At 36.4% G+C, this 24,763-nt stretch overlaps 1 protein-coding gene across 1 annotated transcript in view; it reads right to left on the bottom strand.

Moving 5' to 3' along the window:
- NPAT (nuclear protein, coactivator of histone transcription) overlaps positions 1-24,763 on the bottom strand; it is a 52,933-nt gene that overhangs the window by 994 nt on the left and 27,176 nt on the right. The window contains exons 4-17 of the mRNA XM_081239673.1: positions 23,949-24,021; positions 20,935-20,975; positions 20,191-20,415; positions 19,148-19,229; positions 18,086-18,173; positions 17,271-17,362; positions 17,102-17,189; positions 11,491-11,587; positions 10,748-10,876; positions 6,896-8,566; positions 4,712-4,827; positions 4,528-4,636; positions 1,883-1,943; positions 626-1,781 (exon numbers count right to left, since the gene is read on the bottom strand). Of these exons, the coding sequence (XP_081095799.1) occupies positions 626-1,781; positions 1,883-1,943; positions 4,528-4,636; positions 4,712-4,827; positions 6,896-8,566; positions 10,748-10,876; positions 11,491-11,587; positions 17,102-17,189; positions 17,271-17,362; positions 18,086-18,173; positions 19,148-19,229; positions 20,191-20,415; positions 20,935-20,975; positions 23,949-24,021 (4,028 nt within the window). The remainder of the gene's footprint in view (positions 1-625; positions 1,782-1,882; positions 1,944-4,527; positions 4,637-4,711; positions 4,828-6,895; positions 8,567-10,747; positions 10,877-11,490; positions 11,588-17,101; positions 17,190-17,270; positions 17,363-18,085; positions 18,174-19,147; positions 19,230-20,190; positions 20,416-20,934; positions 20,976-23,948; positions 24,022-24,763) is intronic.

Raw genomic sequence — 24,763 nt, 5'->3', positions numbered from 1 at the left:
AGATTCTTTCCCTGACACAATACTTCCTCTATGACATTTTAAACCTTTCTATTCAATCCACTTACTAAATGGCTAAACAGATTTAGGAAAAATGGCTTTATCAATAATAATCCTACATTACTTTCCTACAGATAACCTTGGTTAAAGAAGGAACAGGTAAATTCAATTTTTATACTGCTCCAACACATTAACTTATATTAGAATCTATGGAAGAGCTGGTAGGACATGTGGAAAAAACCTAAGATAGAGGAGTTGCAAAGGAGTTTTCACTTGGTAATTCCATACACAATAATGGCTTCCCAATTTTTCATGTGTTATGTCATTCTCCCCGCCAAACCTTGGGACCTACCATGTCAGAAACAAAAACCTCCTTTTCCCAAGGCAGATGTTTATAAATACATGCCTTAGCAACTGTTTTGAAAATGCTATGTTTCATCTAGATAACTGCTGAGTACCACACTGGCTGAGAGATACTGCTAGAGAATGTATTTTGTCAACCAAAATTCAAAGCTACCTTGACCAAAATGTTCAGGTAGGTAGCTATGGCAAAAAATGATGAGATCTTTAATCTGAGCACTGAAGGAAGGGCAAGGTGTGTTTTTGAAATTAAGACTTTCAAACTTGCCTTAATTTTCTTCTTTTTCATTGGTATTGATGAATTTGCAAGACTTTTATTAGAAGTACGGGAGTGTCGTTCACGCTCATCTAATTCCTCGATTTTCCGCTTTTTTGTGGTGCTCCTTGAAGATGCTCTAAATTGTTGTGTATTGTCTTTTAGAGGAGTAGTTGAAGTAGTCCTAGAGATGGCTGCTCTGGAGAGAATCATTAATGTATGGGCAGCCATGTTTACACTGTTTTCGCTCCCTGTTTCACTGGCAGGGCTGCAGGCAGGCAAGTCTGGGGTGACAGGAGGGACCATTACTTTGGGTGTGCTACTGTCTTCACCATAACGTCTACTAGAAGGGACCTTGATAACATCTGTAGGTTCTTCTTTATGTTTTTCCCCTGCTCCTGAGCCAGATGTCCGGGGTACAGATAAATCAGTACTATCAGCAAGTCTATTTACTGGGCTATGCCACTGAATATCTTGTAACATTTCTGTGGTATGCTTGGTGAGCGGGTTAATCAAAGAACTGGCAGACTTGGTTTGTTCTTGTTTTAAATCCTTCACAGGTGCACCTACTGAAACGACATTTTTACTGTTTGAGGATGTGCCTTGTTTTCTGGTTAGCTCTTGCAGTGAAGCTATAGTTTTCTCATTCCGTACACCCCCAGTTTGCTGCCCATTAGACAGTTTTGAAGTTTCTGGATTTTTCTGCCTTTCCACATCACTGCATAGTTCATTCTCCTTATTAGCTGTTGCTTTATGGAAAGATTCAAGTATAGTTTCTGTTGGTGAAACTTTCTTTTCTGACTGAGTTTCTTTTATGGTATGTCGGCTAATGGCAGTTTCTGATTTAGATAAAATCTTAGGCACAGGAGGTTTCTCTCTCTCTCTTTTGAGAGCATTATTAGAAGGGGGTTTTAAGGTGGAGGAAACAATGGGTGAGTCAAGACTAGAAAATGAAATGTCATTCCTTTCTTTGTTTTGGGACACCGTCTTATGATTTGTCCCCTGTGTATTCACCACAGGAGAAGCAGTACTATCAAAACAGAGCACACGCCTGTGGCTTTCAAAGGTTTTGCTAGTTGGAACTATACTTTCTACTGAGAAGGGAACTGTTATTTCTTCCAATTTTTTCCCAAGATCTGTGGCCATATTCTTGTCAGGAACTTCAGTTCTACAAGAAAAAAAAAATTTTCTTAGCAACATAAAGAAATTCTTTATGCTTTTAACTTGAGCATTCAAATACTCTATGATAGAAACTACTTTTATGCTCACCGTTGTACATGACATCCAACTAAGTGACTTGATGAATCCACCAAATTATTTACCTGTTTTCCTGGAATTATAAGTTAAGTTAATTAGAAAAGAAAAACATTCCTGAAAGTATATTTCTCTGAAAGAAAACAGAACAGACCACAGTATCAGACACCATGAGAAAAATTTAAGCTATAGCTAATGTACAAATGAAATACTTTCACATACTGGGTCTAAAAAAGCAGCTTTGTAATATACACGAGACGATCACTCATTCATGTTACTGAGGAAATATAAATATGGAGCAAATGACTTGGTTTAACTTCAGGCAAATATGAATCTAGTCTTTGGATTTACAAATTAGTATGCTCAATGTAGCATTTAAGGGTACTACTTAGATCCAAAAAGTTACTTAAAGAAAACACTATATTATGCCTATTTAAAAATTCTGCCCATTTAACTGTCATGTTTGTAAGCCTATGTCACTCAGAGCACATGCTCTGGAGTTTTAATAGACATATTTTAATTTCCATGGACTTATGAGTTTATGTAGAAGGGCAGCAAGATATGAAGCCGGAAACAAAAGCAAAGATGATATCGTGTAGGACCTTGGGTATTATGCAAAAGGTTTTACAGAGAATCCTTAAGAGTTTTAAATAGGGTTGATGCATGAATAGATTTGTTTTAGAAAGTCACTCTAGCAGCAGTGTAGAAGATGAACTAGAGAAGAAAGAAAACTGGAAATAGAAATTCTAGTTAGATTGCTATAAATATTCACAGTAGGAGATGATGAAGGTCTTAGAGACAGTAATGGGCATTCGCATGGACATGAACAGTAAATGAGGAATAAATGGTGACATTAACCAAGAGGGAAAGGTAGGCAGAAGAGGTTTTTCAAGAAGAAGAGGTGAGACTTAGATATGTAGAGTATGTGGATCTTAAGTTACATAAAATTAGAACGGGAGGAGCATAGCAGTTCTAGAAGCCACCGATAGTATTAACTGTTAGAAGGAAGTAAAGTAAGGTAAGAATGGAAAACGTCCAATGCATATGGCAGCATTAGGAGGCCACTGGTGACTTGAAACAGTTTTAGTGGAAACATGAGAAAGGACAATAATATGGATGAAGAAGTAATGGGAAATAAGAGGGGTCGGAGATAAAGGGCTGGCAGATGTGAAAAACCTTAAGGAATGATGGGAATGATCCTTGTAGCCATAGTTGGACAGCCACAGAGCGAAGAAGCCAAAAAAGAAAAGTTGAAGATACACAGAAGAGAGAAGGTAGCCTGCGTTAACCTTAGAAAGAATGAGATAATCATTCCTCTAAGAAGGGAAAAGGGAAGAATGATTTTAGATGAACAGGTACATGTTAAATGGGAGTAATGTGAGAAAATGGAGTTTACTACCAATAAAAATCAAAATCATTGGCCTAGAGTGAGGAAAGTGGTGACTGGATAGATCTGAGAAGACCTTTGGAGGTCTGAAATAGTATTAAGGAGGAATGGGAGAGAAAGAAGATAGGTAGACATTTAAAATAATTGCTAAGTGGCAGTGAGGGTGAGAAACTTTTAGGTGTTATTGAATGGGAACACTTCTAAAGCAATGCTAAGAAGCCCAGGTGTAAAGGCAGAGAAATGGGTGGCTGGACAGACCCAGGGCTAGAGGGTATTAAGTGGATATGGTAGAAGAATGTGAATATGAAGGCGTTTAAGAGTACTGGGAAAAGTGGCTGATGTGGTGGATTGTGGGGTTTAGCCTGGATAGGGAAGGAAATGAATGCAGAAAGGAAGTGAAAATTCAGGTAAAGGTAAGGATTCAAGTAATAGGGGCTCTCACTGGTTGAAGAGAGATTCAGTGGATATACCAAAATGCGAGTATTTTGAGAGAGGTTATTGACCGTTAAAAATTATATAGGTCTAATAACAAGTAGTGAAAAATTAAAGGTAAAGCTATGGGACAGGTTGGCTGAAGTGAAGATTAAAGACTTAGAAATGAAAGGGGTCAACAGTTCTGAGGGTTAGGGTGTTGTTAGGTTAACAACATGGGCATTTTGTCACCCATGAAGATGGAGAAGTCTGAGGTAGAGAAGTTTGAGAACTCACCACAACATTCATCAATATTTTCATTCATGAATGAAAATCTCGTGTTACTTTGTATATGTTGTCTTTTACTGAACTAAATCTTTAATTTTGGAGTAGTCAGCATTATCAAATCTTTTCATTTATCAAAAGCAATCTTTTATCCCAGCATCATCTGGATATTCTCTTACATTTTCTTTCATTATTTGTTTTGCTTTTCACTTTCAGGTGTTAATCATCTTGGAGTTCATACCTTTATATATGTTGTGAGGAAGAGATCTATTTTTTCCCTGTAATATATATAATAGCCAATAGATTTCATTTACTAAACAAACCATCCTATCCGTTCTGACTTCTGACATTACCTCTACTATGTATAAGTTGCTATAAATACACGGTCTTTTTCTAAACTCTATTTTGTTCCATTTGTCTTTTTCTTAAAATCACTGCAAAAAACTTTAAGCAAAGGTTGGACAACCACCTGTTAGAAAAGTTATTGGCATTCCAAAAAATAAAAAAAAAATACCGTCATATTGCTGCAAAGGAGTACACACACATAAAGCTGACATGAATGAACTTAAAAATGTACCTGTACAAGGCTTGTTTCTTAGTCCCTGAGTTTTCAGAGATTTTGGAGGGATAGGGAATTGAGGGATACTTCTATTGCAAACAGGTGCTGCCAAAGGCATATGAAGGACCTGGACGAGAAGAAGCCATTAATTATACTTTGTTTGAAAAGCGGCACTGAGCCATTTTCAGTTCATAAATCTCACCTGCCGAGGAGGAGCAGAAAAGGTATTTCCATTCTGTCCAACCACAGATACAGGGATCATTCCCACCATTCCCTGAAGTACAGGTTGGACTGGAGAAGCAATTATAATGGCAGATCCTAAAAAAAAAAAAACCAACCAACAATTCTCAATAAAATGCAATAAACACAAGACATCAAAGTAATTATTATTATTATTATTTTTAAAGGTTTTGTGTTTTTTAAAAATAAATAAATTTATTTATTTGTTGATTTATTTATTTATGTCTGCTTGGGTCTTCGTTGCTGAGCGCAGGCTTTTCTCTAGTTGCGGCTAGCAGGGGCTATTCTTCGTTGCAGTGCACGGGCTTCTCATTGTGGTGGCTTCTCTTGTTGTGGAGCACGGGCCCTAGTGAGTGCAGGCTTCAGTAGTTGTGGCATGTGGGCTCAGTAGTTGTGGCGCATGGGTTTAGTTGGTCTGCAGCATGTGGGATCTTCCTGGACCAGGGCTCGAACCCACGTCTCATGCATTGGCTGGCGGATTCTTAACCACTGCGCCACCAGGGAAGCCCCAGTAATTATTAATTTGAAATAAATACTATATAATTATAATCAGTTTTTCATATAATCTACTCTCCTTTAAAAAATTAATTTAGGGACAACAGCAAGGCTAACAAATTAAGAAAAAGTCAAGCTGAATATTATTCTTATGGCAATTAGTCAAGGTAAACATCATGAGTAAGCATAAGACTCTACAGCCAGATCACATTTTAGTTGTACCTTGATTCCTCTAGAAAGAATAGTGAAATTGATCAAAAAATTGGTAGTGCAGGTTTCAAGTCTGAATCTTTTACCAGAAAATAATGGTCCAAACTGAATACTGACAGTCTAAGACTTACTCACAACCCCAAACTATATTATCTCAGTGGTATTTGTCAGAAAGGGTCCAGATAAGTGAGCAACCAGTCAAAACTGTGGGAGAAAATACAATGTTTACATGGAGAAGTCAACAATATAGTCTATGGCTACCATAATTTAACCCTGCCCTGTAAATGAATCTTTTCCTAATAAATTCATTAACTTCTCCTGTAAGGCTGATTTCCTCACTTTCCTGAACACCCACCTCAGTCTCTCAAATACCTACCTATCCTTGTGCTGCTTAAGATTCCCTTCCTTTTACTCCAAATACTACCTTATTTCTCTAAGCTTCAGCTCAAGTTCCACCTTTTCTACCAATTCTGATCCCTCCTTTATCTTATTTTAAACAGCACTTGAAATAGATCCATCAGGCTTAATACTTAATTGCTGATATTTAATCTAATTGTATGCCTAAATGTAAAAAAAGAAAGAGGGGAAAGGAGCTTGGGAATCAATATCTAAGGAAGTGTAGATGAATGTGCCATAAACTCCACCTTCAAGGAACATATAATCAAGAATGACCACTATGGGGCTTCCCTGGTGGCGCGGCGGTTGAGAGTCCGCCTGCCGATGCAGGGGACACGGGTTTGCGCCACGGTCCGGGAATATCCCACATGCCACAGAGCGGCTGGGTTCCGTGAGCCATGGCCGCTGAGCCTGCGCTCCGCAGCAGGAGAGGCCACAACAGTGAGAGGCCCGCATACCGCTAAAAAAAAAAAAAAAAAAAAGGAATGACCACTATGACAGGCATCTCAGTCACTAACTACACATAAAATGGCATATAATAAATGCCACAAGTGCTCCTATAAACAAAGAATTCTAAAGACAGGGATCAATTTTCAAATGTGGAAGATAGTGAGAAATTACAAAGGGTATTATGCAGGGAGAAATTCAAGTTGTGTCTTGAAAGTCTTTCCAAATAGGTAATAAATTCCTTGAAAACTAAGACTATAATAACTAAGAAAAATCTCCCACAACACTGGGTTTTAGTAGGTATATGGCTATTTGATGAATTTGTCTCCCCCCTTTTTCTTGTATTGATAGATTAACCATGGATTGAGAAGTAACTATGGAAAGAAAAAGAAATAAGAAATGAAACCACTGAATTCCATAGCTTAGCAGATTAAAAAAAAATTTGATTGAATTAATTCTGTAAAGAGAAAGCATAATCACACATTTCTGAATCTTTTATAATCTCATCCATGATTTATTACCTTCTAGTCAATAACAGCACACACAAGAAATTAGATCCCATTCCAGAGAAATGAACTTCAATATGTTCTAAAGTTACCTTGTGAAAAGCTGGGTGACATAGTTTGGTTGACAGCAAATAGACTGTTTGACCTTGGGGGTGTCTGTAACTGAGGTGGTGGTTGAGCAGTCATAGGTGCAGAATTTCCAGGCAACACCACCACATTTGACTGACTGACAGTTGTTCCTAAGGCTGTTGGATCAGTTACACAAGTAGCTATCAGAATGTTATTTGAATTGCCAAAAGTTGTGCTTGTAGCTGGCATTAACTGTATGTATCCTCCATCCTTGGAAACACATGGTGTAACATTGGCTGAAAAAGCAATGCTGTCTTCATTCTGAGTGTTGTTTACTGTAGAGTCTTCAGGTTTGAGTGCTAAAAGGCTCTGTTCCATTGAGGCTGAATCCCCAATTCCTTCAGCAGATGAGATAGCACCTGTGGTTTCCTCTGAAGACAGGCATTTAACTAATTCTGCATTTCTGGCAGGTGATTTAGAAGGAGAAGACAAAATTATAGTTGGCAAGTTTTCTCCACTGATACTAGAAACAGCAGTGTTAAGTTCAGAATCTGAGGAAACAAATGGATCATCACTGATGATAATTTTGAGAGAGACTATATTTGATGCATCTATCTCTGTTGACTTGTTGCCAGCAGGTTTATCACTAGTATTCTGGGACTCAGGGTGAGAATCCCTCATTGAAGAACACACAGATTCTGAAGGAAGAGAATGTATATCTTCTATAGGATTAGCTTCTGGGGGTATCAGTGTAACTTCCTCACAGTTATTTTCACCTAAAGCGAGAAAAATACTATCTCCATCTTCTTTTACAGAAGATGAAGGCTCTTGTGAACCCAAAGCAACTTTCTCAGACTTGGAGGGCTGAGGTTCATGATCTGTATGATTTAACTCAACAGATGATGAATCATTAGACGGTTGTTTAATTGAAGATACTGTATCTCCAAGGTGAATTTCCACTTTTTGTTCAGATACAGTTAAACCCGAACCTTCAACAGACACAGGTAATATTTTACTTTGAAGTGAAGAATTATTTTGGCAATCTGAAAGTTGCTGTGATGCAACTGGTAACACATTATTAATTTCAATTTTACTCTGGTGAATTTCTCTAGAATCCGGTGACTTGGAACCATGGAAATTAGTTGTAAGTCTTCTTGTATCGTCAGAACTTTCACAAAACTGACCTTTTTTAGATGGCTTTCCAGTTAATGGAATATTTTGGGATAAAAGCTGAGAAGTTTTTCCAGAGAGAATTAAGTTCGCATTGTTAGCTTCACCACCAAGGGAAGCAAATGGAGTTATTGGTATATCAGACTGAGCAGGCTGTAATCGAGATTCATTCTGCACACTTGGAGACAAAGAATTCTTTTCAACTTCCATAGCCAATTCAGTTTCAGTAGATATCTGATTGGTGTATAATTCAGCACAATGCTGATTACATTCGGCATCAGAGTTTACTCTTCGGTTAAAGTCATTCAAATTAGGCACAGACTCAAAGGTGATATCAAGGTTACACTTCTGTTCAGTAGATACTACTGTTTTAAAGGCCTTTTTCTGGATGCTAGAGTCTATCTGGGAAAAATGTTCCTGGGCTTCCTGTCTAAGCTCATCATGGTTGCTGCCATTCTTCAAAACATTTGATGTGTCTTCATTTTGATAGGATGTACAAAATGGGGGTTGACCAGATTGATCATCTGCAAAATATTAGGATGGCAGAAAGATATGGTGAGTATGTAACAGCTTTTAAGGTAGTCATCTTTACTATAAAACCTATTTTGCCAAGGAAGTAACTAATCTTTGACATACCAGCAAGTGGAAGTCTGATAAACTCACTCTCATTTTTTGAGTATCAAAAAACTTACAGGTACTTTTCTTATTACTGATGCTTTTAACAAGTGCCAAATTGTTTTTCAAGCTTTTTAGAAAACAGATGACACAATGAAGGAAAAAGTATATATGTTTAAGAACATTTAATATGTACCAATATATTAAAAAAACTGGCTACAAACATAGTTTTTTCAAAACAACTGACTTTTCAACTTCTACCATTTCTACTGACCATACTTCATCTGATATATTCTTGAAGGTGAAATGGGGCCAATTACATTTTGCATGATCAACATTTGATGTTATTGTGTACACTTTAACATTTATTACACATTTACTGAAGATCAACCATATGACCGGTACTGGGATACAAAGATGAATGACCCAGTCTCCGCCCTTCGTGATATCAGTCTAAGGGAGGCAGACAAAGGACAGAAAGTCATGATGAAACATGCCAAAAACCATAGTAGTATAGGAACAAAAGGCACCTCATCTGGCCTATGGGATGTGAGAAAGAGTTATTGGACGAAGAGATCTTGACAAATAAAAGTGTTAATAGTTGGAAAAAGAAGAAAGGGCATTTGAGAAAATACTGATATACTGTGTCATACATCATTCACAGTTTAGGACAGAAAACAATAACAATTAACAATATGAAAAATATTGGGAAAAATCCAGAAAAATGTATATCAACTATCATAAAATTCTGTTAATGTGACACTGGTAAAATAATAGTGGGTATGGAGCACATGTGAATCCTTATTGTGGGGAAACCAGTGGAAATTATATACAGGCCACATAAATTCAGGGGTAGTCAGTTTCAACGAAGTGGGAAGAGACTTTCTGAGAAAATAGGATTTCAAATTTCATTTTGTGCAGGGTCGAGCTTATCTGAAGCACAATCTTCCACACATAATATATATGAGAAAGACACGCCCTCCTACAATTCAGCCTAAGAAGAAATGGAGGATTGGGTTTGGGTACAGGAAAGGACTCAAAATAGAAATATAGTCTGAGATATTCCAAAACTGGTTTTTGGAAGGCATGATGTGAAACTTGGAAGCCATGAAGTCTTTTGAGGGAGCTGGAAGGGGTCATGGCATTTAAGAAGAGATGAACAGAAAAGATTATTGTGGCATAGCTTGGCGTAGACAGAAATGGACAGAGGTGGTACCAAAGAGGCATAAAGTTTAGCAAGTGTGAGATGCCAGGATAATGTGAGAGAAACCAGGATAATGGTTATCTCTGAGGAAAAGGGATGAAAGGAGTAGTGACTGCAAAGGGATACAAAGAGATGTTTTTGTGGTGCTGGTGGTATTCTATTTTTTGACTTTAGAGATGGTTATGTGGGTACTTGCTTGATTATAATTCACTGAGCTAAAGTACACTTTTATTGTGCACTTCTGCATATGTTATGTTTCACAAAAATGAAATTTTAAAAAACTTGGCCAATATTTAAAAGATCTAAGATAGACATATTCACTGCCCTCCCTCATTCATAAGTAGTTATTGTGGGACAATTATGTGCCATACTGGTACTCTATGGGAGGCAGAAACATAAAGAACTGACTTAGTAGACACATAGGAATATAACCTAAAACCTCATAAAACCCATAATTCAGGACTATCAGCAAGTATATAATTTCCTCTAAATAAGTGAGATATTGATACTGAGCACTCAGCTAAGCTTGCTGACGAGGCTGGATGATTAATAACACAAACCAACCTTACACATCAGGGATTTGAATATGTGTCTCAAAAAATTATGTTAAATGTTACAGACAGGTTGAACTGGTCAACAGTATTAACACCAATTTGTGCATGTCTACTGCATCATGAAGGAATGAGTACTAAAAATTCACCTTTTAATCAAAGTACTAAAGGCGTGGGAATAATTTTTTCTTTTTAAATGAAGAGAAAACTTAGAAACACAAAAATGATCTATGTGGTAATTTGAACAACTTTCAAATTAAACAACATTTTCTGCCTTTGAGATTTTGAGACTGATATTAGGATTTAGATTGATATTAACAAAATCAAATTCTTACCAGATTCTTCTGTTTCAAAAGAACCTTTAACTGCTAGATTAGTTTCACCTGCTAAGACTACATTGAGATTGGTTTCCATATGCTGACTGGAAATGCCTTGTGATATATTTTTATTATTCTTTGTTTTACCTGTTAAAAAGGGAATAGGGAAACAATTGGTTAAATGACCAAAATAAAAATAAGCATCAATTAATACAGCTTGACAGTGGTCAAGCAAATGTTAAAGTTTGGTCTTAATTATAGTCCTTTAATTATAGTTTTTAACATGTTGCCTTGTATATCATTGACAAGTATGATTTTTCCACTAGACAGTGCATTTTTAACATGTTCTCAGACAATGCTGGTCTGCTGGTTTGGAGACTACACTTTGAGAACTACTGCACTAGGCCATAAGATGGAGGGCAACAGACAAATATTTTTATTCCTCTTGTATTATCCAACTGTTTAGTATAATATATGTACAGGAGTGGACCTCAACACATTTTTGATGACTGGCAAAACTGCCCATAACTAACCCCCCTCACCCCCCAAACTGTTATTTTTACAGCCTAAGTATCTTTAAGAAAAAAATAAAACAAAAAACCACAAAAAAAACTCTTTCATATCCATATGTTTGCTTTAATGAAAATAGGAACTTTTTCCAGATGCTCTGGGAAATGTTGTTTTACTGTTTAAGCTGTTTCTCCAGAGAAATTGGAGAAACTTTTTTCTCCTAACTGCTTTGACAGAAATGTTCTACTTACCATAGTCAAATAGATCAAAGAGTGCCTGAAATGCTGGATCGGATTCTGTCTGTTCCAATATATCCTGTATAGCTTCTTCAGACATGTGGATTTCACTCTGCAAAAACAAGAAACAAAGAAAAAGTGATCCTAATTGAATTAATATGGTTTAATACCAGCAAAGTAATTAGAGGACATCTGATATTTTGTACCTTTTATGTAGTATTCCCTTCCAAGAAAATTTCTTCTGATTGTAACACTATTCACTTAAAACAAATTAAAACAGGAAGACTAGAAAATAGAAAGTGAATGCTCCCTAATACCACTAATTAATCACTTTGGTGACTATATCCCCAAACATTAAAATAAAATAAATATAGAATAAAACCATGCTATAATGTTCTTTATTACTTGACACACACCACTGTGTAAGTTTAAGGTGTACAGCATAATGACCTGACCTACATACATTGTGAAATGATACCAAAATAAGCTTAGTTAATATCCATCATCTCATATACATATTTTAAAAAGAGAGAAAAAGAAAAAAGTATTTTTTTCCTTGTGAGAACTCTTAGGATATGCTATTTTTATTATCTATTTTTTAAAATTTATTTATTTTTGGCTGTGTTGGGTCTTCGTTGCTGTGCGTGGGCTTTCTCTAGTTGCAGTGTGGGCTTCTCATTGCGCTGGCTTCTCTTGTTGCAGAGCATGGGCTCTAGGGCACAGGCTCAGTAGTTGTGGCGCCCAGGCCTAGTTGCTCTGCGGCATGTGGGATCCTCCTGGACTAGGGCTCGAACCGTGTCCCTTACATGGGCAGGCGGAGTCCCAACCACTGCGCCACCAGGGAAGCCCCAGGATAGGCTGCTCTCTTAATTTTCAAATACTGTTGACACTTAAACAACTTAGGTTTGAACTGTGCAGGTCCATCCACTCATATGCAGAATTTTTTCAATAAATACGTATTACAGCACTACAAGATCCAAGGTTGGTTGAATCTGCACTTGCAGAACTGGATACATGGGGGGCTGACTGTAAACTTCTAAGTGGGTTTAAAAAAATTTTTTTTTATTGGAGTATAGTTGCTTTACTATATTGTTAGTTTATACTGTACAGCAAAGTGAATCAGCTATATGTATACATATATCCCCTTTTTTGGATTTCCTTCCCATTTAGGTCACCACAGAGCACTAAGTTCCCTGTGCTACACAGTAGGTCCTCGTTAGTTATCTGTTTTATACATAGTATCAATAGTGTATATATGTCAATCCCAATCTCCCAGTTTATCCCACCTCCCCTTCCTCCTTGGTTTAAGTGGGTTTTTGACTGCATGTGGAGTCAGCTCCCCTAACCCCAAGCTGTTCAAGGGTTAACTGTATACCATACAGCAGTGTTAACTATAGTCATTATGTTGTACACTGCATCCCCTGTACTTATTTATTTTATAACTGGAAGTTTGTACCTCTTGACCACCTTTATGCAATTCCTCCACCTCTGACCTCTTTTTCTATGAGATTGGTTTAATAATGTTGTTTAACCTGCTTTCTTCACATAAGTTTGTTGTACACTGCTTTCTAGGGCCTTTAATATAGATCTACCTAACTCTTTTTATCTGCCTGTTTTGGTTTCTTCATTTTATTTTATTATTTTTAAAATTTTAAAGTTTTGGCTGTTCCGCATGGCATGGGGGATCTTAGTTCCCCAATCAGGGATAGAAGCCGCACCCCCTGCAATGGAAGCACAGAGTCTTAACCACTGGACTGCCAGGGAAGTCCCTGTATCTTCATTTCAAATACTTCTTTCAAATGTTGGACAATCCTTGTTTATGTGCTCATACTTAAAAGGAGCATGCCAAAAGCTGTCTTTAAACCCTGTGCCAATAAGGAGGCAGGGACCTTGTCAACTATGGTCTAAGCTGTAGAATAATTACAGAACCATCTGTATTTTTAGTTTTTCTTATTTGAGTGAGTTAGATTTCTTGCTAGGACAGTTTATGGCTGACAGTAGTGTTTCTGAGGAACAGGGTGAATGGGGAAAAGATATGGAGTTTAACTATATACTTCCTAAACTTTACACCTAATCATCCTGTTTGTAGCCCTATCTTTACATTTACTTTCAGAGGTACTAGAGTCAAGTCTTTTGTAAAGTGGCTTTTACCTGAACTTTGCCTTTACTGGCTTAGAATCCTGGGTCTGCTAAGTCAGGTACCACTTGTCCATTTCAAATTCTAAAAAATTCTTTCTCTGTCCTTTCCTCTTCTCTGTCCTTGTGGGTTTATCTTTTTCTTTTTAAATTTATTTTTGGCTGTGTTGGGTCTTCATTGCTGTGCGCGGGCTTTCTCTAGTTGTGGCAAGCAGGGGTTACTCTTCGTTGTGGTGTACAGGCTTCTCATTGCGGTGGCTTCTCTTGTTGCAGAGCACGGGCTCTAGGCATGCAGGCTTCAGTAGTTGTGGCACGCGGGCTCAGTAGTTGTGGCTCGTGGGCTCTAGAGTGCAGGCTCAGTAGTTGTGGCGCATGGGCTTAGCTGCTCCACGGCATGTGGGATCTTCCCGGACCAGGGCTTGAATCCGTGTCCCCTGCACTGGCAGGTGGATTCTTAACCACTGTGCCACCAGGGAAGCCCCTGTGGGTTTATGCTTTTTAAAAATTCCCTATACTGTCTTTTTAGTAGGGTATACAAAACTAAACGTTTAACCCAGTATCCTTCTAAAGGGAAAGAACTCTTTTGTTTACGTAACTCTGCAACATTTAGCCAATTCTCACTTTTGTACATTTGCATTTTTTCTAATTTTCAGTTATGGTAAATAGTACGTGAAAATCTTTATCCAGGCATCTGTTCATTCTTTGGGATTAATTTTATCAGTGAAATTACTAGGTCAAACAATATATACATTTAAAATTTTGAGAAATCCTGTCAAGAAGCCTTGCAGAAAAGTTGTATAAGAATGCTTGTTCTAATGTATGGACACCAAGGGGGGAAAGCGGGGAGGGGGGTGGGGGTAGGAGGTCGGGTGGTGGTGGTGGGATGAATTGGGAGATTGGGATTGACATATATACACTAATACGTATAAAATAGATAACTAATAAGAACCTGCTGTATAAAAATAAAATTAAAAAAAAGAAAAATAATTTATGTATATATAAACTGAAAGGATGGGTAATACTAATTATCAGTTTTATTGGTAAATAGCAATGAATAAAATGATATCACCATCAAAAAAAAAAGGAATGCTTGTTCTGTTCTATGTAACAATGTACATGCTCTTACCTATAATGGGCAATATTAATTTTTAAGCATTATCAGTCTAAGACATAAAAGTAATCTGTTGTCTTCATTTGTATTTCTTTACTATTGAATTAATTTCCATGTTTATGAACATTTGAACTTTTTTGGAGATAAATATGATTTAAATGGAATGACAAGCTTTTCAAATGAATCTCAAGAAAATTGACAGAATAATTTTGGCTAAAACACTCTATTTCAAAGAAGTTTCAGTACACTCTGGCTAGGGGTATTCATTTAATCTCCTTTTAATAGCTGAAGATTTAAAAATTCTCAATTTCAGTTATCTGTAAATCCTTCCGCAATGCTATATTTTCTTCAATTTTGGTGAAGCATACATTTGGATCCCAAGAGATAGGAAATTCATGTGGAGCAAGAGGTAAGGTGGAACTCTCATGAAGTGATTAAAAACTTGGATTTTTAAAGTAAAAATGGCCATAAAATCCAAAGAGAAACTTGAAGTTAAAGAACCAGTTAACCTTGACAATGAAGATATACAGAGAACATCAATAATTCTTGATGAAATGTGATTTAGGAGAAAGCCAGGAGCTTGAGCAAATATTTCTGTATTGATGAACTTGAAAATTTACAGTAATATAAATAATGTCAAGAGCCAACAATCCAATGTTAATCAAACTATGAACTGGTGCATACCCTCTTACAAAAGTTACTGCTGAAGAAACACATTTTTCTAGTAAATGTCTTATTACAGTCTAAACTTTAAAAATCAGAACTGAAAGAATCTTGAAATACATGTTCCAAAGGTACTTGGTGGTTTGCCTTTTAATTTTAATGGTGGTTTTAACAAGCGGATATTTTGAATTTTACAGAAGTCTTAAAAAAAAACACAGTTAGCAATTTGTGTAGACAAAGAAATCTTGCCTACCCCAAGGACACAAAGACGCATAAAAACATTTTAAAAATTCACCTATTTGTACAACTGGCTCTGTTCTCTTAGTGAAGCTTATGTATATACTACTCCATTAGGCATTATGTATTGCTGTACTTTCAAAGTTATTGAAATCTGAATTTTTAACTTTTCCCCAATATACAATATTATGAACACCATGAACAGAGTGTTGTGTCTTCACTTTCTTATAATCTCTCTTTTCTTATAATATCTAATAGAGTGTCTTGATTATGGTAAGTACCTAAGTATTTTGTGGAGAAAATATAAGTAAGGAGTTGAAGGTTATAAAAATTTAGAAAAGGGGATATGTTGAACATTAAGATAGGAGAAGTTTTTTAAAGAAGACTGCTAAATAATTTAAAGGTTGCTTTCAAAAGCTTGTCATGTTTTCTTAAATTTACTGAATTTCACTTTGGGAAAATGTATCAAAAAAACATTTTTTTTTGAAGTATTCTGAAGGAACTGACAAAAAGAAAAAAAACCTCAGTGGTTTCACCCAGAATTCATCATCTGAAAGAAAACTGCTACCATAAATTCATTATAATGAATTCATTTTGTGGCACAGCAACAAAACTGAATGTATTATCTGAGAGTCCAAGTAAAAGGCTATGCAATAGCCAAAATCTCAGCTGTTCTTCAAAAAGGTATTTGCACCTGGACAAATCTTAAAACTCATATTGTTAAATTCTTCTTTTACCAGCTCACCCTCTTTCATCTTCACTCTCACTGAATAGCAAGTGACTATAGCCCCTATCTTCCTTCTCTTAGCAATAAATCTCACAGACAATTATTCAGTTAGTTAGTATCCTTTCTTTTTTACAGTGTCTTGTTCATTTTATTTTGTTCAATATTACTTGGATTCATCATGTATCTTTAACATATTATTTCATTGTTTCTTTATATTTTTATACAGTTTGTAGCAGGTGCAGAAGAAATGTAATTTATTTTATATACACTGTACAGTACTGCTTACTGCACAAAAATATAACCACTAATGAATCTTTAATTATTAAATACTAAGAAATACACGACATTGTTGTATGGGTACAGGAAAAGTGTTTTACTGATATCTGGAAGAGTTGGTGAGTTATTAGATGGTTAGGAATGTCTTATTACATTTACCATCTAAATAACACAATTTTAATATATGTAAATCAAATCATCATATTGTATGCCTTAAACTTATACAGTGAGAGATATCAATTATTTTTCAATAAGATTGGAAAAAACCCTGCAATTTTGACCTTGAAAATTCACTAACACATTTTCAGGAACAGATTACATTTGGATAATGAAGGAAATTTATATTTTAATTATTATTTTAAATCATTTTATACATCTGTTAGTAATGGTTTTGAAATGAAACAAGAATATCATCAGTTTTAACTATGAATATATGTACTACACACACACAAACACACACACACCCTTACCCATACCTGAAGTCCCAGGAGTTCATCAATTGAAGTCTCTGGTTCACTAGGGTTGCTATCTGTTTGCTTAGGTACTTGGGCAATATTGTTGTCACTGTAATACAGAAAGGAAAATTTTTAGCATAGTTCTCAATTAGGCAAAAACAATTAGGTATTTTAAATACAAACAGCTTACCTAGTCAAAAATTTATTAATGTTTTCTGCAAGCTTTTCTTGAAGAGATTTGTTGCTTAATATTTTTTCTCGAGCATTTTCAATAACCATTTGCTGGAAAACAAAGTCAATATTAGCAAAAGCACAGGATAGAGTATTATGTTATTTATTTAAAAAGAATCAATGGAAGCTGGATAGTTTTAATAAATTTAGGGGGAAACTCAAAAAGTTATGGTGGCTCCCTCGATATTAACACCTGACTAGTATATGTTAACCATTTACAAGTGTTTTCACAGATCCTTCACCAACTCTTTCTTCACTGACTACAGGATACAGTTCCAAACTCTTTAGCTTTTCATACAAGATTTTTAATAACCTGTCTCTATTCGAGGAAAAATGCCCTATTATATTGCATAATCCAGCAACAATGATGTATTTACAGTTTCATAAACACACTTCTGTTTCTTACCTGGTGCATTTGCACATGTTATCTATTCTGACTGGACTGTCTGCTACTGTTAAATTTCACTACAGTCTATCCCAAGGCAATTCTATGGCAGTCTTTTTTCTGGCCACGCTGCGCAGCTTGCAAGATCTTAGTTCCCCAACTAGGGATTGAACCCGTACAGTGGAAGCGCAGAGTCCTAACCACTGGACTGCCAGGGAACTCCCTCTACTGAAGTCTTATAGAAATACTGTATTTTACACACACACACAAACACACACATAATCTAAATATACATATGTATATATATATATATATATATATTTGTGTATATATCAATAGTTATAAACTCAGGAATATCTTAAGTTGCAAAGTTTGGGAAGGTCACTTACTTTTTCTACTGCAAATGTATTTGGATCCTGGAAATTCCGTATTGTTGAATGAGGCCCAGACAAAGTGATACTTTTCCTTTGAGATTCACTGAAACATATTTTAAAAGCTTGTCTTTTAACTAGTATGAATAACCAATTCAATGATAATTTCATGTAAAGACAAATCTTAAGATCACGGTGGAAAAGATATTTTCTCTATTTGTGGTAGGAACAAAGGGCAGTTGAGTTGAAAAGCATTAATAGACTTGAATTAAGAAATGAATTTGAGGCTTAGCTTTGTTACTTATTAGCTATATGGTCTGTAGCAAGGTACCCTCTGACCCACTCTATAATGGGATAAAACCAACTGCATTATTGGGTTTATGAAAGAATTCAATAAAGTATATGTAAAGACTTTATAAAAAGGTCGAGGTTCTTATAAATGTTAGATACTATTATAGTAGTTCTATTGTTTTAGGTGGTTAAGTGAGAAACCTTGCCATAAAGGAGGATGAGGTCAGACTTGAATGAGAGAAATCAACAGTAAAAATTCCAACAAAAATACCCATGGCATGGCAGTTGAGAAAAGAGAAAAAACATTTTAAACTATTATCTCTCTTTTATGAAATATCCTTCAAACAAAGACACATGGGCTAAATAGGACAGAAAGAAACTTTTCTCAGAGAATGTCCCTGAGAAGAGTTTTTAACCATCGATTTAGAACTTTAAATATATGTTTGTAGACCTTAAAACATGCAGATATTATTTATATTTGTTTAAAAGAATGCTTATTTCAAAAAATCTGAGTTAACATCAGTTTTAAGATATACCTTTCTATACCACTATAGAAAAAAGATATTTCTAATGAAACAGTGAATAGGTCAGTGATTACAAAACACAACCTGTTTTCAGGGAGGATAGAATGTGAAAAAAAAAAAAGTGTTTTGAAATGGATATAATAGTAAATAGTCTCAAGTACTTCATGCAATCTTGTTACCTTATTCACAATGAAAATATCCTGGTGTAATTTTTTTTTTTTGGAAGGTTATTGGAAACTTGTCCTTTTAAAAGGCATTTATTTACCTTTTGCGTCTACCAGGAGACATTAAACTGGCATGAGTTTTCCTTTCCTGAGGACCAGGAATGATATTTAAAGCCTCTCCAGCTGTATTTCAAGAGAACAAAGCAGTAAGTCAAGGAAACTGAATAGTTTTCTATACTTGAATTAATGAAATAAATAGCACTACAAAGTGATCATTATTTTATATTAAATTCAGTTAGTATACACTGAGTGCCTACTCTGTGCAAGGCACGGTAGAAGATATTAAGATATATAAAACATAATCTCTATGACTTAAGGTTTCATGATAAAATACCAAGTATAGTATAAGAATAGTCTCAACAAAAAATATCATGGCAGAACAGAATGATTATAAGAAGTATAAACTTAGCGTACTGGGTGTTTTTACCCAGAGGTGTTAAAGAGGCTGGAGAAAAGATGGAAATAAGGGAGAACATAGTGGATGTCAATACATTTTACCTGTGCAGAAGAGAAAAGAGACTAGTCTAAGAACTGAGAGGTGGCACCTCAGTTCTGACCCCAACTCTGTTATTAACTAGACTTTTGCCCCTTAATATCATGTGTTTATAATAATTTCAAGTATATAAGAAGCAAGAAGTATCAGATGATCTCTAAGTTTATCCCTAGCTCTAAGATTCAGCCAGGAATATGCAGGATTTTCAACAGGTAGAGATGGAAAAACATTCCGAATTCCAGCAGGACAGACTACCATGAACAAAGATAAGAAGGTGGTGAAATATAATGCACATTCCCTTTAAAATCAGGTAACAGGGTCTTTTCTATTAATGAAGAGAATTGAGAACTACAACAGAGTTCAAGGTTGGACTTCAGTTAGAACAGACATAAGAAGAATCCTAGATTAAAATGTCTCAGATTTAATAATATGCATATTTAATGGCAGATTTACCTAATGTCTATTCTACTTCTAGCCTCTTATCTATTTTTTGCTGTAATTTTATACCATGAATATAAAGACGTTAGCACATCATCTCATTTATACAGTTTGATTAAAAACAAAATTTAAGAGTGCAAAATGTAAACTTACGGGTCATAGTGTCTTGTGACTGTGAATGGTTGACCACTACAAAATTTGACCTCAAAGGAGTTGAAATCTGGCCAGTTGGCCGAATAACTTGTGTAGCTGTCAAAGGAGAATTAGTAAATTGCCCTGAAAGATACGGTAAAGTCAGCAACTCTGAACTGACAGGAGCTGCTTGAGATGCAAGCCTTCTCTGCCGTTTGATTTCTGCAATTCCACTTCTTGTTCGGGCTGAAACACATGAGCATTTAAAAAAATTAACTCAATGTCAGAGTAGTTTGGGAATTTTAAGAAGTTTACATGATATGTGTTCTACTACATGTTTAACATGGTGGATCTACGGACTGAAAAACAGCCCTTAAAAATATCAATTAAGTTTACGTGACAATTTCAAAAGAAACAAACTAAAATTGAGTACATTCAAACTTTAAAAATCCAAGAATACATTTCTTCTGTCATAATTCACACTGATAACATCTCCACAAATTAGGAAACAGACTTATGGAATGAGAATTAAAAGATGTGAATACATGAGAGCCAATGAGAAAAATAAGGAATATTTAAAATGCCTATTTTTACAATAAATGAAAATATTATTTCCTAATATGATAACAGTACTTAGAAAAGCAGTAGTTTAAACAAAATATAAACTTAGCATACATGTATTGTTAACTAAAATGTTCATCTGACAGTAAGTTTGAGTTTAAAGTAATTCTGAACATTATTTATAGTTTAAAGTTGAATACCAACCTCTCTGATTGGCAGCAAAGCCTGGGGAACTCTGCATGCTCCTAATAAACAAAAGTAGTTTGACATTAAAAAACTTCTGTTGCCAAATACATTCTGATTTAGTTACAGTCAGACCTGAAGTAAATTATGAGTTAAAAGGCAAGAAATCTCTCTCAGACAAAAAAGATATGCACTTTTTCTAGGTAACCAAATCTTATTTGCTTTAGAAGAGAAACAGTGGCATATAAACATACACACACACACACATAATTTTAATAATCAAGTTTCTATCCAATGCAATAAGAATTACAGAGTCTTGACATCCCACTATGAGTACAATTTGACTTGAATTTAGGAACTCAATATATTTAAGAAAGCTATATATAATATTTTACAATTATCAATTATCTTTTATGACTATAGAGATGCCTTCCCAGAGAAATTCTGATTTTACATATAACTCCATACATAAATACTTCAGAATCCAAGCTGATTTCAAAGGAGATCCTGCTTTCATCAAATTTATGACTATGACATTACTTCATAGAAGCTCTAAAGGAATAAAGCAAACAGATAAGAAAATTCACAATACAAGCTGATTCTCCTTTTACTATGAACTGAAGTTACCCATGTACTGATATTTTGTAAACAGCAAGACACTGTGCCATTGTCCTTAAAAATCTGTCAAATAAATCTCTACCAACAAGGACCACAGAACTTACCAAATCGAATGTTTTTTTTTTTTTTTGGCCACACCCCATGGCATGCAGGACCTTAGTTCCCTGACCAGGGATGGAACCAACGTCCCCTGCATTTGAAGGCAAAGTCTTAACCACTGAACCACCGGGGAAGTCCTGAAGAAGCAGTTTTTTTGTTTTTTTTGGGGTACGCGGGCCTCTCACTGCTGTGGCCTCTCCCTTTGCGGAGCACAGCCTCCGGACGCGCAGGCTCAGTGGCCATGGCCCACAGGCCCAGCCGCTCCACGGCATGTGGGATCTTCCCGGACCGGGGCATGAACCTGTGTCCCCTGCATGGGCAGGCGGACTCTCAACCACTGCGCCACCAGGGAAGCCCCGAATAAGCAGTTTTAATAGCACACGAACCAATCTTGGAGAACACCTGGCTAAGAGCCTTCTTTTTTTATGTAATACCTTGTCAATAAAATGTTGCAGTAACTTATAAATATTCATAGGTGTTAATTAAACTGTGAATGTCTTTGAGGATGTTTGCAAGGGGAGGAAAGATGAGGGTCAGAAAAGGGGAATAAGAGTAAGACTACTGGGCCTTCCCTGGTGGCACAGTGGTTAGGAATCTGCCTGTCAATGCAGGGGACACAGGTTAGACCCTTGGTCCGGGAAAATCCCACATGCCACGGAGCAACTAAGCCCGTGCGCCACAACGAAGCCCACAGCCCTAGAGCCCGCACACTGCAACTACTGAGCCGGCGTGCTACAACTACAGAAGCCCATGCTCCTAGAGCTGGTGCTCTGCAACAAGAGAAGCCACCTCTGGATGGACCTAGAGTCTGTCATACAGAGTGAAGTAAGTCAGAAAGAGAAAAACAAATACCATATGCTAACACATATATATGGAATCTAAAAAAAAAAAAAGGTTCTGAAGAACCTAGAGGTAGGACAGGAATAAAGACGCAGGCATAGAGAATGGACTTGAGGACACAGGGAGGGGGAAGGGTAAGCTGGGACGAAGTGAGAGAGTGAAATGGACATGTATACACTACCAAATGTAAAACAGATAGCTAGTGGGAAGCAGCCGCATAGCACAGGGAGATCAGGTCGGCGCTTTGTGACCACCTAGAGGGGTGGGATAGGGAGGGTGGGAGGGAGACGCAAGAGGGAGGAGATATGGGGATATATGTATAGCTGATTCACTTGTTATAAAGCAGAAACTAACACACCATTGTAAAGCAATTATACTCCAATAAAGATGTAGAAAAAAAAAAGAGAAGCCACCTCAGTGAGAAGCCCACGCACCGCAACAAAGAGTAGCCCCTGCTAGCCGCAACTAGAGAAAGCCCACCCGCAGCAACAAAGACCCAATGCAGCCAAAAAAAAAAAAAAAAAAAAAAAGTAAGACTACCAAATAAGATGTGGTACAGAGTTACACAGAAAGCATTTGGACCCATTCTAGCAGTTTAAACTGAGGAAAGAAACAAGGCCCCTCAAGTGGGGTATTCACTTGTAGCTGTCGGAGAAGGGTAAGAAACTATGGTTTACATACTAGACTCTAGCTAAATAAGATACATTCTAAAATTGATACCTATTCTAAGGATGGTGAAACTGGCATTCCAAGGCCCTGACATATGTAGAAGGCAGATATTAGTCCCATATGAAAATTCTGAAAGCAGAAGATTCAGAAGTATTACTATTCGTTTCTTTATAAGGGAAGAACAAAGGAGGCATGGATTCCACATATCAATTTTCTGCATGTGTAATGAAGATACAACTGTATAAGGCAAGCCACATGGGGCCCACGTTAGGAGATTTGCATTCACCAAGACTGGGACTAGGGCTTCCCTGGTGGTGCAGTGATTGAAGGTCCGCCTGCCGATGCAGGGGATGTGGGTTCTTGCCCCGGTCTGGGAGGATCCCACATGCCGCGGAGCGGCTGGGCCCGTGAGCCGTGGCCGCTGAGCCTGCACATCCGGAGCCTGTGCTCCGCAATGGGAGAGGCCACAACAGTGAGAGGCCCGCGTACCGCAAAAAAAAAAAAAAAAAAAAAGACTGGGACTAGATTTGTATTCAGCCAGAGATCTGCCTCTAAATTGTTATGGGAACCTGGGAGTGCCATTAATTTCCTCATTTCTAAACATTTTATTAAAATAGGCAATTTATTTCAAATTATTTCAATCAAAGACAAAGAAATATCAATAACCTATAACTTCAAAATTAGATCAGTGTTATATAAATGCACAGTGTAGGTCATAAGATTTATATGTGAAGTGATTCTTACATGCGTTTGCATTCCAAAATCATTATGCACATTCTGATAAGCTTATTGTATAAGCTCTTTATTACCTGATCTGAGAAAGTGTATGGTCTAACTTCTTCCACAGAGATGACAAAATTGCTGGGACATCATTTGATGTTTCTAAATCATAAGAGGAAACGTTTCATAATACAGGTGGAGAAAATTCATCATTTAACTTAACAGACACAGAAAATCAATATGGAAAACTTATCTCTCAGCTGTTGACATTTTGTTGGGAACTGAGAAATAAGCCTATCTTGTAAAAGACCTGCAGAGCTACAATGAGGCTGCTTTCTTTGCTCAAGCCATTAAGAATCAGATACAGTACGATGGAAGAGGAAACTTGTGAAAACTACGCAGGTTTTTTAGATCAGTAATTTTATATTTTCTTTGAAATAAAAAAGACAAACTATTTTAAATCTTTCTTCTATTATCATGTGACATTTGAAAGTAAATTAAAATAATTTGACTTATAAATTAAATTTATAAAATTACACAACCCCCCGTGGAGTGTGGAAATTAGTTTCCTACATCCAATGTTTTCATGTCCAAATCACCATGACTGCTCAGCAACTACTCAGAATTACAGGTAAAATTCCTGAGGACGAATTAGTCTTTTTCAGGATGTGTTCTAAAGCCACAATGACAGGAAATTCATAAGGTATTTAAATTCTTTACTATATACTTATAAAAGCTCAAACCAGAGAAAGCTACCCAGCATAAAAGTAGGATATAAACCTTTGTATTGCAATAACGTATTGTTTCTGAGGTCATTTACACATTAAACATTCCTGTAAGATAGATAAAATAGTTTGGGAAAAGAAAACCTTCAGGCCCTGAACTTCTAGGCTTATTACTCTCT

The sequence above is a fragment of the Mesoplodon bidens genome (genome assembly GCF_964165515.1).
Source record: "Mesoplodon bidens genome assembly, chromosome: 7".
In the NCBI taxonomy this organism is placed as follows: Eukaryota; Metazoa; Chordata; class Mammalia; order Artiodactyla; family Ziphiidae; genus Mesoplodon; species Mesoplodon bidens.
Note: the sequence above shows the minus strand (reverse complement) of the source record. Positions and strands in the feature narration are given on the sequence as shown.